The sequence below is a fragment of the Condylura cristata genome, unplaced genomic scaffold (genome assembly GCF_000260355.1).
Source record: "Condylura cristata isolate star-nosed mole 26May11 unplaced genomic scaffold, ConCri1.0 scaffold00007, whole genome shotgun sequence".
Lineage (NCBI taxonomy): Eukaryota > Metazoa > Chordata > Mammalia > Eulipotyphla > Talpidae > Condylura > Condylura cristata.
The window spans coordinates 54179654-54193018 of record NW_004567108.1 but is presented as its reverse complement, the minus strand read 5'-3'; the positions used below and the strand labels follow the sequence as shown (position 1 = coordinate 54193018).

General features: G+C 39.8%; 1 protein-coding gene across 1 annotated transcript; it reads right to left on the bottom strand.

Annotated features, from left to right (window-relative positions):
• Positions 1 to 3744: 3744 nt before the first annotated feature.
• Positions 3745 to 11923, bottom strand: HMGCS1 (3-hydroxy-3-methylglutaryl-CoA synthase 1 (soluble)). Its single transcript, XM_004678341.2, has 9 exons — positions 11466 to 11923; positions 11253 to 11378; positions 10677 to 10841; positions 8843 to 9008; positions 8115 to 8285; positions 7552 to 7658; positions 6662 to 6787; positions 6286 to 6446; positions 3745 to 5483 (listed from the first exon to the last, which is right to left on the bottom strand). Exons 1-9 carry the CDS (start codon positions 11911 to 11913, stop codon positions 5394 to 5396), a joined length of 1560 nt encoding a protein of 519 aa, XP_004678398.1. The 5' UTR covers positions 11914 to 11923; the 3' UTR covers positions 3745 to 5393.
• Between the last annotated feature and the right edge of the window lie 1442 nt (positions 11924 to 13365).

Below are 13365 nucleotides of genomic sequence, written 5' to 3'. Positions count from 1 at the left end.
GCAGCAGGGAGATGAGTGGTGTGACTGCAGAAGAGGCAGGGCCGTGAGATGACGTGGGAGAGAGAACGCCAGAGACAGCATAAAGATTCATGGGGGGCTGGGAAGCTTTCTTACCTGCTGGTCTCTCGCTCCCGCCTGCTCTGACTGCTGCGTTTGCCAACAGCCCCTTTGCCAAAAAGGTCTTGAGGCAATGCTATGGGAGAGACCATGATGGCGGATCAGTGGCCTGCACGTCACAGCACGCTTGTACTGGAGGACACCCTGCAGGTAGGAACAGCAAACCCCATTCCTGAGGGTTGTCAATTTTAGTAAGGATGAATCTCTGCCGTACCTATCGGAATTTGAGTTTGTGTGTCTTCTGAGGAGACAGATATGTCTCTTGAGCTCCTAAAAGTCCCATAATCAGGAGATCAGTCTCTAGGAGGGAGCATCTGTAGCCTGCCAGAAGCCGAAACAGTTCTCTGTCTCAAGTGAGGCCCCTGCAGAGCTGTGCTGGAATCTCCTGGAGATGTGTTTTTAATTTCCATTATTCTGCTGAAGTAGCAATGCTGCTTGCACTGCAGTTTGAAACTGCTATAGATTGTGTGTGTGTGAGAGAGATCCACTTGAAACTGTCAGGCCTGGTATGTGGGTAGGAGAGGAATATATCAAGTACAAGATTTGTGCTTCTGAAATGCAGAGTCCTATCAAAACCAGCCCTCTATTTCAGGGCTAAGGGGTATAAGTTGCAACCAACTGTCCTTTACCTAGAAGGCGTATCTAGGCTTCTCCCACGTTGCGTCTCCTAAACTCTTCACTAATGTGGCAGGCCTCTGATTTGTCATGGAGTTCCTCACCTGTTAAGTTATCTTGGGCACCTGGAGTTCCTGACATTTTCTGATGCCACATCCACCTGTCACAGTAAGGTGGACCAGCACGACGTAGCTTTGCAGAGTGTCCAGATGATTAAGGTCCTCGTAGACTGTACTGTGACACAGAGCAGATTTAACATGGCCCAGGGGCAAGAGTGCATGGGAACTCCAGAGGAATGACTACTGCCACAGGCATAAATTTAAAATCCAGGGTTGAACTTAACCAACTGGGGGTGAGAAGGAGTGTTAGAGCCGGCTCCTACCCCTCTAGCAGTGGAAAGCCTACACATTGATAGTTGGGTTACTGTATCCTTGGGGCCCACATCGGGGAGTAAGCCTTTGTTGTTCAGGGTCAGCTGTACTGTGCGCTGGGTCTGTGAATTAGTGAGATGCAGGACTGTGGTGTTCTCAGCATGACAGGCCGTATCAGCTTTTTGGTGGCTGGTTTGCATCTTTGCATTTTTCCATTACACAAGTCAAGTAATGCTCTAGCCAGCTATCACTTAGAACCTCAAGATCTATTAGTCATTGTCACAAAGCCCTCCTCCTCCAGAACAAAGCATCTTGATTTCCACGCCAGCTTGACCACATTACATCCACCACCTTGTCTCTGACAGTAAACACTTGGCTTCTGCCATTCCAGAATCCAATCATTCCCACTGAGGGCAGCATGCCCACATCCATGGCAGCACTGCCTGCTGCCTGCCCTCACCTGTGGTACACAGCCAGCTCTGAGCCCTTTGAAGATGCCAATGAGCTCCTCCCAAGTATTTTTTTTTTTTTAAAGATTTATTTATGCTTACAGAACTGGCCAGATTTATTTATGCTTACAGGCCAGAGGTGTGGTGGGTAAGAGTTCACCAGAGACAGAGTGGGGAGCAGAACAGGCAGATTGACAAAGTACCCTGCTGAGGGGAGCAGCGGGCGGGTCAGGAAAGGTCTGCTGCGCCATGTGGGTCAGCTCCCTGGCTGGGGATTGAACTCATGCTGCACTTACTTAGGAGAGCTTCATAATGCAGTGCTTTAACCTGCTGTGCCACCAGGGAGAGCCCCCAAGTATTCTTAATCACCTCAGTGAAAGCATTGTCCTCCTGGGGACTGGAATTAGGTGGTTTTTCAGTGTCACATCACAGATCCATTCTAACATTCACACCTCCTAGAACTTCCCATCCCATCCCTTAGCACTACACCATGGCAGTCACCCACCTCTGCGTTTGATTGTGACTCAGACCTCGGGAGCCACCCCGGGAGAACTTCAGGTGTCCTTCACTCCACGTCACAGATAAGTCAACTCTATATTCTTCCTCAACCTCCAACCCAACCCAGTATCTTCAGGTCTCCTCATAGGCACACATTTCCCGTGGTTCTGCAGTTCCTTCTGTCTCAGCTTTCTTCTCAGAGCTCTATGCTCCCTCAGGTAGTGTTGAACGCCCAGTTGTTTCTTGAGTGATCTTGCAAACATCTACTTCACTTGTGGCCTTAGAAGGGCCTTCAGGCAAGACTGATCTGCTCATCTGAGGTAATCCTGGCTTTCAACACTGCCAGGTTCATCCACCCTAATGTTATTTAGGCCCCAGTGTCTTCCTGTCAAGGCCCGGCCTCAGCTAAGGAATTGTACTTATTGAGTACTTTATCTCAATTAGATTCTGGGCCTGTTTTGGGTAGTTGCCCATGAGGCAGGAGATGAGGCTCTCCTTAATCCTTGCCCTAAAGGCTCTCTGGCTTTCAATTTGCCTTGAATCATTGGCTGACTTGAGCCTGTCATTTTTATCCAAAGCAGTTAATAAAATTCTAATGCCACATCTTTATCATTATCCCCACAAAGCTCAAGCTCCACAGGTCCCACATAGTCCAAAATGTCATCTTCTACCTTCACTGCAGGTGAGTCTTGGTTATAATTGTGATGTGGGACTTATCAGCCCCCTGCTTACCAACAGTGCATTACTGTACTGCTGATGTCATCATTAACAAGTTACCACAAACTTAGTGACTTAAGACTATACAGATTCACTATCTGATAGTTCTCTGTGAGGTAGAAATCTGACTTAGGGTTTGCTAAGCTGTCACCTAGTGTTAAACTTACTCTCTCCACTAGTGTTCATAAAGATAAGCAACCCAGGAAGTGATAAAAAAGGAAAGTGAGGGAGAAATGTAAATAAGTTGAGAAAGCAAATTCTGAGAAGAGGAACCTATAGAACACTTAAAGGTCTTTTTGGGACCCTAGAATTTGTAGATGTGACCTTAGGGAACAATGACCTCATTTTGTAAATGACACAGAGAGAAACTGTTGCTGAGTATTGAATCAGACAAGATATGACTAGTATAAGAGATAATCTGGTCTAATTACTAATTCATACAATCCAAAAAGTTGGTAGGGTTCTTAGAGATGATCTAATCTAATACTACTGTAACTACAAAAATTCTTTCTAGAAAACCTCCAGGGAGTACTATGTCCATTTAAAAATGAGGCCAGAGGCTTCAGCTGGTAGTGCACAGTTTTATAGTAGCTTTTCTTATTAATAGCCAACCTCCAATAATTAGGTTGCTTTAGAAAAACACAGCAAAACTTTATAGTAGTTTATACATGCTTATCTCCCACGTTGGGAATTACTTTCTTTGTTTAAAGTGTTAGGACAATACTTTACCAAAATAAATTCTTCCATACTATGAATAGCTCTTGAAGGCAAGATGATATACCTTGTAAATGTTATTTCTGATTTCAGTTATTTCTGATTTTCAGCATAAGCCCCTGGCTTATGTAGAGTTTTCAGGTATCTAATGAAAAATGAGTTAGTGAATGACCTGAAGGGAAAGCCCATATTTAAAAATAGCATGTTAGCTGATTTCTTGCCTAAATTATTAGCTCAAGAGGGAAAAAGAATACTCAAATATTTGAAATATTTCTCAAATTTTATTCAAAGTTATTCACCTCACTGTTAATAAGGTATACAGTTAATGCTCTGTGCCAATATTATTACTAGGCCTGCCCATTGCCGGCAATGGACTTTGAGAAAACCCACTTCCTGATACCCCAAAGTTAAATAACTTTTCAAAACATAGCTAACTCCCAATACTTGCAAAAGTATTACATGCACCGTTTCCCCATCATTTTTTAAATCTGAACTTACATTATTAATCTACATCCGTGGATGTTAAAATGAAGTCATTTTAACAAATTATGACTGTACAAATCAAAATGCTACTCGTTAATATTAGACAAGAGTATTTTACAAACACTACATTACATATTACCTTGCAATTTGAAACATTACATTTCATATTTGTGTGAGTTTATTTAGATAACTGAAACTTCACAGATCTAACTGCAAATAAAGTTTAAAAAATGTAGTTCTGTACATTAGTTCCAACTATCTCTATTTTACAATCTATAAGGCTCATGTCATAGTTCAGCACCAAAAAGATCTACAAAACTAACCAGTTGTCTTATTTATCCCATGTGATAGTTTGTTAGGTTTTTTTAAGGTGCTTGAAGAATCCTACCTCCAGACTTTGAAGTAGAATAGTCTTTTTGGCTGGTCATACTATGTAAAAATTTCCTTTGTACTTTTAATTTTTCGCTGGATACAAAAAGGGGGGAAAGAATACTTACACCATGAATTTAGGTTGTTCTTAAGTTGAATTTGTGACACTGACGCATAAGTAACTTAATCATGCCCTGCCCATGTCCTTGTTTAAAATTTTAAAAAGGCAGTCACAAAAAATGCTTTATTTATTCTTCAAAATAAGGTGCAAAGAGGGATAACAATACAAACTTCCTCATATGCAGCTTCAATAACATTTCAATGTTGGTCAACATAATCCACCTTGAACTCACTCGGGAGCAGGCCCACGGCTACTTCCAGACTTCAAGAGGGCCCTATGTCCCAGGTCTCGTCACTCATTACAGTAACTTTCCTCATTACAGTAACTTTCCTCACCGCTAGCTTGTTTTCACAGCAACACTCTAGTTTTCAGAAACACTGTTACCATCTCAATTCCTTCTTCCCCCTTCAGGATGTATACATTTTGGACAAAGGGCACATCTGTCTTGCCATCTCCATATGGGAATTGTGCATATCACATTTGAAGATCATGTTCGCTAAACTAGAAACTTTTTTCAAAAACCACAGGTGCTTTCAGTCATCTAGTTTGTTCAAAGTATAAAATTTTTACACGTTTAAAAAAATTAAAATTGGAAACTCGTACTTCTGCTGCTTTCTGCCAGAAGCACACAATTCATCATACCACACTTAAAAACTAAACTTCATGCATACAAATAGCCAGAGAGGTACGAAGTTTTACAAAGCCCTTAACATTCGAGTACAGTAAGCGCTGGCGAGACCACAACAGGAAGCATGTTATAGCAAATTGAGCAGAGACTTTCCCAAGAACACTACAGCTTTCCAGGCTCCATGTCAGTCACATGACATTTTAAGCAACATAAAAATCCTTAAAAATTGTCCCCAGACATCCCATTCCCACAACCATTCCCACATACACCCTTCCCACCCACCACGTGGAAGTCTTCCTCCTCATAGTATCCTAATGCTCCCCGTTACTGATGACAGCGGCTTCAGATTCTGCAGCTGTTGCAGGGAGTCTTGGCACTTTCTTAGCAGGACTTGGAATATGCTGAAATCAAAGAAAAATGGTGTTGATTCCAAAAAATTAAAGTTGCAATAAAATAACTAATAGAAGGGCACTATCTATAGCAACTGGTAATCTATTATATAATTATCCAAATCAGGAGGCCCCAGAGATCCACCACGCAGAGTGGCTTAGTTATTCATAACCAAACACCAGTAGCTTGATCTGCCACCTAATTTGTATAATAGTAAGAACCAAGACTATGCATTCAGCAGATTTGTGATGCACATAAAAAATAACTGCAGTTATTTCTTTTGAAGACTGGCCATGATCCTGGTCAAGTCATTTAATTTTCTGTAGCCCCATCTCTAAAATGGGGGTAGTAGCACTTACCTCCTATTGTTTTTTTACATAAGGATTAAATTTGGAATATACACAAAGTGCCTAGTATATAAAAGCAATTCAAATCATAGCCATTACTGTTACTTTTTGATAAATTTGACAGTGGCTGAGAAGGATGTGAGGGGCTCAATAGCTCACCCCATGTCACCTCTCACCAACACATAGCCTCCCTGTGAACCTTCTTTCTAGATCAGACTTCCTTTAATTTTGGTATAATATTAAGAAAACCTTGTATTCACTGTGCACTTTAAATGTAAGCACAAAGCACATTATACAACTAGGAAATGCAAATCCAACCCCAGAGCCCTTGCTCGGAGATTCTGCTTTATAAATAATCCTTTAAGTTGCTAAATTTCAGTTAGCACTCCTAAAAGCCCTGAAATCTGAGGATGGAAATTTCTTACCCTATCAAAACACAAGACCAAACATAATGAACTTTACCTACCTCAGTTGCTGTGCTTGAATGAACAAGTCCTACTCCTTCATTCAAAGTGTCATTTGGGGAGGGGCGCCGAGCATAAGTTCTTCTGTGCTTTTCATCCACTCTAACTAGGTACCATGTTCCTTCAAAGAGTGAATCTATTGAACTCTGGGGAATGTAGTTGACTGAGGAAAGGCAGAGAGTATGAAACATTATGATACAAAACTCATCTGGTAATATGACTAAAGTTAAGATATTTCCCTTTAATTTTCACATACATCAGATAAGTACTGAATAACCCAGATAGCCTTATATTAAATGTATTCTGTTTAATGTTACTGTAGCACCCAATAGGCTACTGGGCACATATTTATGTTTATTAATAAGCCAATATGTTTACCCAGGTGATGAGTGTCCTCTCTGAGCTTCATATTTTCAGCAAAGACATCTGGTGCCACACAAGTTCTTGAGTCAAGCCTTGATTTAAGATCACATAAACTTGCTGTTATTTTATCAAGAGCAGACCCTGAAACCATAAATAATTTCAATATTACAAGACTATCACATGTCCAAAAGACTGAACAAAATCTCACCAAATAGAAAACCTTTCATTTCTTTTAGCACTACCTACTGTTTAAAGATGCTTCTGATATAGTTTCCTATGACCTCTGACTAGACTGTTTGGTCTCAACCAGCAGACAAGTTAGGAAGCAGGTGGGATTTAAAACTATAAATAACCTTCTATAGTTCATCCATGATACAGTTTTAAAGTCATGCCTTGTCTTCCCTCAGTTTTCTCCATGTTTTTGTTCCTTCATACTCAGGGAAGGCACACAGCTTCCCTAAATGCAGACAAGACCACAGACCTATAAAAATTAGATAACTTAGTACAAAATCAAGCTAGATAGATTTAGTGTTAGTCACTCATAATTATACTCAGTCATTAGTGTGAAAACTCAAAAGCTGCCTGCATTAAATAGATGTTTCCTTTCTCCTACCTACATAGGCTTAAAAATGAGATAAGATAAAGATACTTGCCTAAGAAGGAAAAGTCTTAACACTATGGCATTAAAAAATTTTTATGTTGATGTTTTCTGCCTTGAAAAAAAGGAAAGATACTATCTTGACTTAGACATACTTCTATTCTTCCAAGTAAGATCGGGCTATGCTAAGAGAAGTACTTACTGAAGATTAAAAGCGAATGATCTATGGAAGAGTCTGTTGAAAAGCTTACTGAAGCACCTCACTGAATAGGCTCTTAAAGTCATGCTGGGAGACGCGCATTTTTACCTGGTGTGGCATCTTGTGTAACTTTAATGGAGTAAAGAGTAGCAGCCAAACCAGAACCATAAGAGAATATTCCGATCCTCCTCCCTGCCAGCTGCTGAGGTGAAAACCTGGGCATGGGGAAAAGAAAAGACTGGAAAGCTAAGCTGATCCCAAACTAAAATGTGTGGCAAGCCATAAAATGGGGTAAAATTAAGGAACTAATGTAAAGTTTGTGATTACAGTAAGCAGATTACAAACAAACATTTTCATCTCTTTGGAAATGATGGGGCTTTATGAAAGTTTTTATATCATAAAATAAGTGACTTTGTCAACCAGAGATGTATGGTTCAACTGCAGCTCAAGAATAATAAAACCATGAGAAGAGCAGCCAGGAAAGTCAATATGAAAAACACTGGAATAAATGTAACCTCACCCCAAATATCCTTTGTCACTTGGCAATAGGATAGAGGCCAGAAATGAAATATCATCCTGTGACCAATCACCAACAAGCCTGATGCCAGATTTGATCTAGAAATCTAACATTCCCAAGTAAGGGAAGTTAAACAGCTGAAATTTATACTTACTGTCCCAGAATAGAAGCAAGGGAACCATACACTGAAGATGTGTACATATTTCCATTTTGATTTGATACGAGCAAAGATGTTTTTGTTTTCTGATTGAAGAGTTCAGAACTAGCCTTCATAAATGCCTTTTCCACATCTCTATCAAAGTAGGTATCTTCTAATTTAACATCCCTTTGAAAAATTTAGAAAAAACAAAAAGACATTTTACAGTGTTCAAAGACCATACCTTTATATTAGATAGTGGGGGCTTAAAATTCTAATCTATAAGTGTATGAGTCTGTTTTCCCCAGTCAGTATGAAGAGCAACACTGCAAGGGAATCAAAAGACATTTGTGCAGGCAAGGAGAAACAGAATGAGTTCAACCCGCATAGCCTGTTGGGAAAGTGGAAAAATGGTAGCGGGAAGATGATGCAGATTTCAGTAGTGGCAGCAGGCAGGAAAGGGAGCAGGTTAGAGTCAGGAGGCGTTAAGTGGCTAGTGCAGTACAAACAGGGCTAGAGTATCATGTGGGCACTGGGAGTGGAGTAAAAGGGAGGAAATCGGGAAACCCAAGTAAAGAATTCACCAGGCACGCTACCACCTGGGGACTCATTTCTTCATTAATGACATATCCAAACTGCCACCATTCCTTTGCCTAAAATTTTCAGGTCTGAACATATAACCGTCTATCCAGATTTAAAAAATGTTCTCATTCAGAAAGTAAGAAAGTATTAACAATTCCTCTTACCCAAAGGCTTCCAGGCCACTATAGATACTATTTTTATCTCTGTTCTGATCATTAAGGAAGTCATTCAGCAACATCCGAGCTAGGGATTTCTGAACCAGCTTACAGTAGGGTGAGTGGAAGATCATGAAGTTAAAATCATTTAAGGTGAAATCTTTATCATTTCCCTCTGAAAGAAAATTTTAAAAAATTATGGAATTCATATAAGTCATTAACTTTTGCATTTTGATTTTAGCACTAGGATGTTTTTATTCTTTAAATAGCAATTAAAAATATACCTTATATTGGAGTATCTCTTAAAATGCATACAGGGACACTAGCGGTAACAAACACTACTATATCACAGTTTCTCAAACTTCAGAGTCATAACCTATTGGTTGTTTACTAAATTTAGTAAGTCAAGGTGAGTATGTTTCAATTTAATAAGTGTGAGGTTTTAAAAATCAAACAGGATAACGTAGACAACAGAAAACTATATAATTTCCAGCATGGGAGTATTTTATAAGAAAAACATTTTATTACACTTGTTTGAGTTTAGCACACACAAAGAATGTAAAATGTACTTCTTCCAGCGCCCTAATTAAAAAAAGCTAAAGTCGGCCCTCCTTGGTGGCGCAGCGGGTTAAAGCACTGCACTGAGAAGCTAAAGCCACTTCCGCATGAGTTCGATTCCCGCCTGCCCCGGAGGAGACCACATGGCGTGGCAGACCTCTCCTGACCCGCCCGCTGCTCCCCTCAGCAGTGTACTTTGTTGATCTGCCTGTTCTGCTCCCCACTCTGTCTCTGGTGAATCCTCTCACCCTCCGCATCTCTGGCCTGTACCCAAGTTCTATATGGATAAATAAATAAATCTTTAAAAAAAAAAAAAAAAAAGCTAAAGTCACTGTGCTATTAGGGATGTATCACACTGCACTCAGTACAACACTACAGGCTGCAAGAATGATTCTTATTCAGTGTCAATAGGTTTCTTAGTATCTGTTATTGAATATTATTTTTTTAAAGATTTATTTATTTATGCATACAAGAATTGGGGTATAGGCCAGAAGTGTGGCAGAGTGAGAGGGTTCACCAGAGACAGAGTGGGGTGCAGAGCAGGCAGACCTACTGAACTACACTGCTGAGGGGAGCAATGGGCAAGACAGGAGCGGTCTGCTGCACCACATGAGTCCGCTCCCTGCCTGGGGTTTCGAACTCCTTCTGCAATGGCTGGTGATAGCTTGGTAGCTGAGACTTTAACCTCCATGCCACCTGTTATTGAATATTATTTTTAACTCTCTTTCACAATCCACATAGAGCTTTTTCTAGACTATGGGAAAAGCATACTTTCATGATACTATGTGCTTTAATAGCATGAATCCAAATACCATCTCAAGAACTTATTTAAAGATGGAGATTAATGATGAAACTGAAATAAGTAAAGATGCGCTCGAGCTATGCAAGGATCACTTCAGTAATTTATTTTCATGAGTTTTCCCTGGGTCAGAGTAGAAAGTATCTCTCAAAAGATAAATAAAATGGAAGTCATTTTATTCTTTTTAAAAAGAGTCTTTTACCCTACTTTTGATTTTCTTACTGAGAGTAGGTCAACTAAGTATTTTTTGCAGAGATTTTTTTTCCCAAAGCTTATCACATCTCGTAAATTATAGCTCCCCAGAAACTACAGGAAAACACTACTTATGTGTGAGAAGAAATGGTTCTAGGACACTAATGAAAGAAGCCCATGAGGCAGTTTGAGCCTCCTTCATTAGTGTCCCAGAACCATTTCTTCTCTGAAGACACCCAGCACATCACACTGTCCTCAACAGATACCAAACCAACAAAAACAGATCAAACCCACCTTTCTGCCACTGGGCACGGATCTTTTTGCGGTAGACAGAATAGCATCGGTCTAAGGCATGGAGATAGCACTGTATGGAGAGCTTGCCATCCACTATCGGGTACTCAGAAAGCATATCAGGCTTGTAAAAGTCATAGGCATGTTGCATGTGTGTCCCACGGAGTCCTATTAGAATCAAAAAGAAAGGTGTCTGTGTAGATCTGCTGCCTGATGTTTGTGTGTTAGGAAATATACTGTGTCATCTGGGGCTTTTTCTTAACTACCTAGCCACCTCCCACCACCTGCCGTGTGACTGTCACAAGGTGAATGTAATGAAAATGAAACATGAAGGGTTCCCACGGACATGTCTAAGACTCCTTTGATAGAGCAACTGCACGCAAGTTCATGCAAGTTTCATAAATCTAACTAGGATTCAGTTCATTAGCGCAACTGTTAGATTGCTCTAATAATAAATTTAATAGTTGCACTAATGAACTGAAAACAAATTAAACTTGCTATTTAATGTCTGACTACAGGAAAGGTACTTTTTCTCATTTACTTTGGTAATAAAAAAAACATGCTTTCCCAAACACTCACCTCGTTCAAAAATCAAAGGGGCATTTGGCCCAATCAACATAGCAACGGCTCCAACGCCACCTGTAGGCCTGGCATTTCCTGTGGCATATACAGCAATATCTCCTGCAACTACCAGGGCATAACGTCCTGAAAAATATTTTTTGTTAGTACACAATGAGACGATCAACACAATAAATACTATACGAGTCTCTGATGTAGAGGTATGTAACTGACCATCCCAAGAACTGGACTCAATCCAGTTGACAGCATTGAAGACAGCAGCTGTGCCTCCGTAGCAGGCGTTAGTTGTGTCTATCCCTTCTATGTCTGTATTTCCAGACTCCTCAAAGAGCTGCATCAAATTAGTCTTCACTGATTTTGATTTGTCGATGATTGTCTCTGTTCCAACTTCTAGCCGCCCAATGCAGTCATAGGAAAGGCTGTTTCTCTCCATAAGATTCTGGACCACAGTCATGCAGAGAGAGTTGATATCTTCTCTATCTGTGCAGAAGCCCATCTTGGCCTGGCCCAAGCCAATAGTATACTTTCCAGCATCTACACCATCATATTTCTCCAACTCCACTTGATCAACATATTGAGAAGGAAAATAGATCTCAAGGGCAACAATTCCCACATCTTTTGGCCAGCAGGCTTCTGCATTCAAAGGAAGTGACCCAGGCATGGTGAAAGAGCTTTAGGAAGAAAAACATTGTTTTAGGTTGTAAGTTTCAGATTTCCAAGTTTAAACTTGAGACACTGAGAACTCAATAGTTTCCTGAAATATTAGTCTCTAAGTTTAATATACTTAGGGCTAAGTTTTAATATACTTAAATATAAATTTAAATATGTGAAATAGAATAATAGGATATCATAGTACTCAAAACTAGAAGCATTAGATTTCAAACATGATTATTAAAGGGAAAGAAAACTCAAAATTCTTCTATATTACAAGGAAACATAGGAGAAAGAACAATGACAATTTGGTTAATTTCAGTGACATATTGTAATTCAAAGACCTGTTCCAGGCTACACAAAAATATTTAAATTAGTTATTTACTCATTCATGATAGATATACTGATTTTTCACAGACTGAACAGGACTTGAGAAAATGTTAGAACAATATTGCATTCCTTATCAATCTAAACAATTCCAGCAAGAAGAAAAGCCATAAGATAGAAATCAAGTCCATTTATCCAGGGCCTGTTATTATAATCCTATCCTTCTAGAGAATTTACCACTATAGAACCAAATGATTAAAATTTTAAAAAATATAATAGCTTATTTTTACATCATTTTGTGCATTTTTTCATCTTAGTTGTAATCACCATGGGCTTCCCATCACCAAATCACCCATGTGCCATCACCAAATGCACCCATAGTCCAGTGCATTTCCCTCCCCCCAATGTTTTTGATCCCATTCCTCACTCCATCCCTGTAAAATGTCTCTGGCAGATAGTTGTTCATTATTATTATTATTTTCTTGCCTGGTCCATTATACTTCTGCTGAGCAAAACCATCTGGTATTTTTCCTTTTTTTTCTGGCTTATTTCACTAAGCATGAAAATGATTAAAATTTTAAGCAGAGACAAGTTACAGTACTCATCATCAGAGGGTCAAATCCCAACATTCTATGGGATTCATTACAGCTAGTCTATAAGCAATACATGATCAAAGTGTCATTTCTAATCTGGTAAGAAAACCAAATCATTGAAATCTGGTAACATGTTATTTACGCAGCAACTAATTCTTTATAAGTCTTAAAATCACCTTTTCATTTCAAATACACCAAAATGTTGGACTGTTGCCACATTACAGACTTTCAGTAGTGTCTGGATTACTCACCAACAGTAACATGCTAGTCACTCAAGGTCATATAGACACAAAGGCAAGCTACACAGCTGACTAGCCTCAAATTTTTTAATGATTGTATTGGGACGAGGGAAAATATTCCATAGATTTCAAACAGAGAAGAGTGTTACATGGGGAAATGGATCTTTGTTGCTGGCTGGAGTAGGGATGTGAAAGGATTAAAGTACCTAATTCATATTCCAAGAATCCACACTAGCACCTGTTACGGGCTGGAACCAGGAGATTCACGCACCCCACTGGTGCCTGCCATGGCCAAAAACAAGC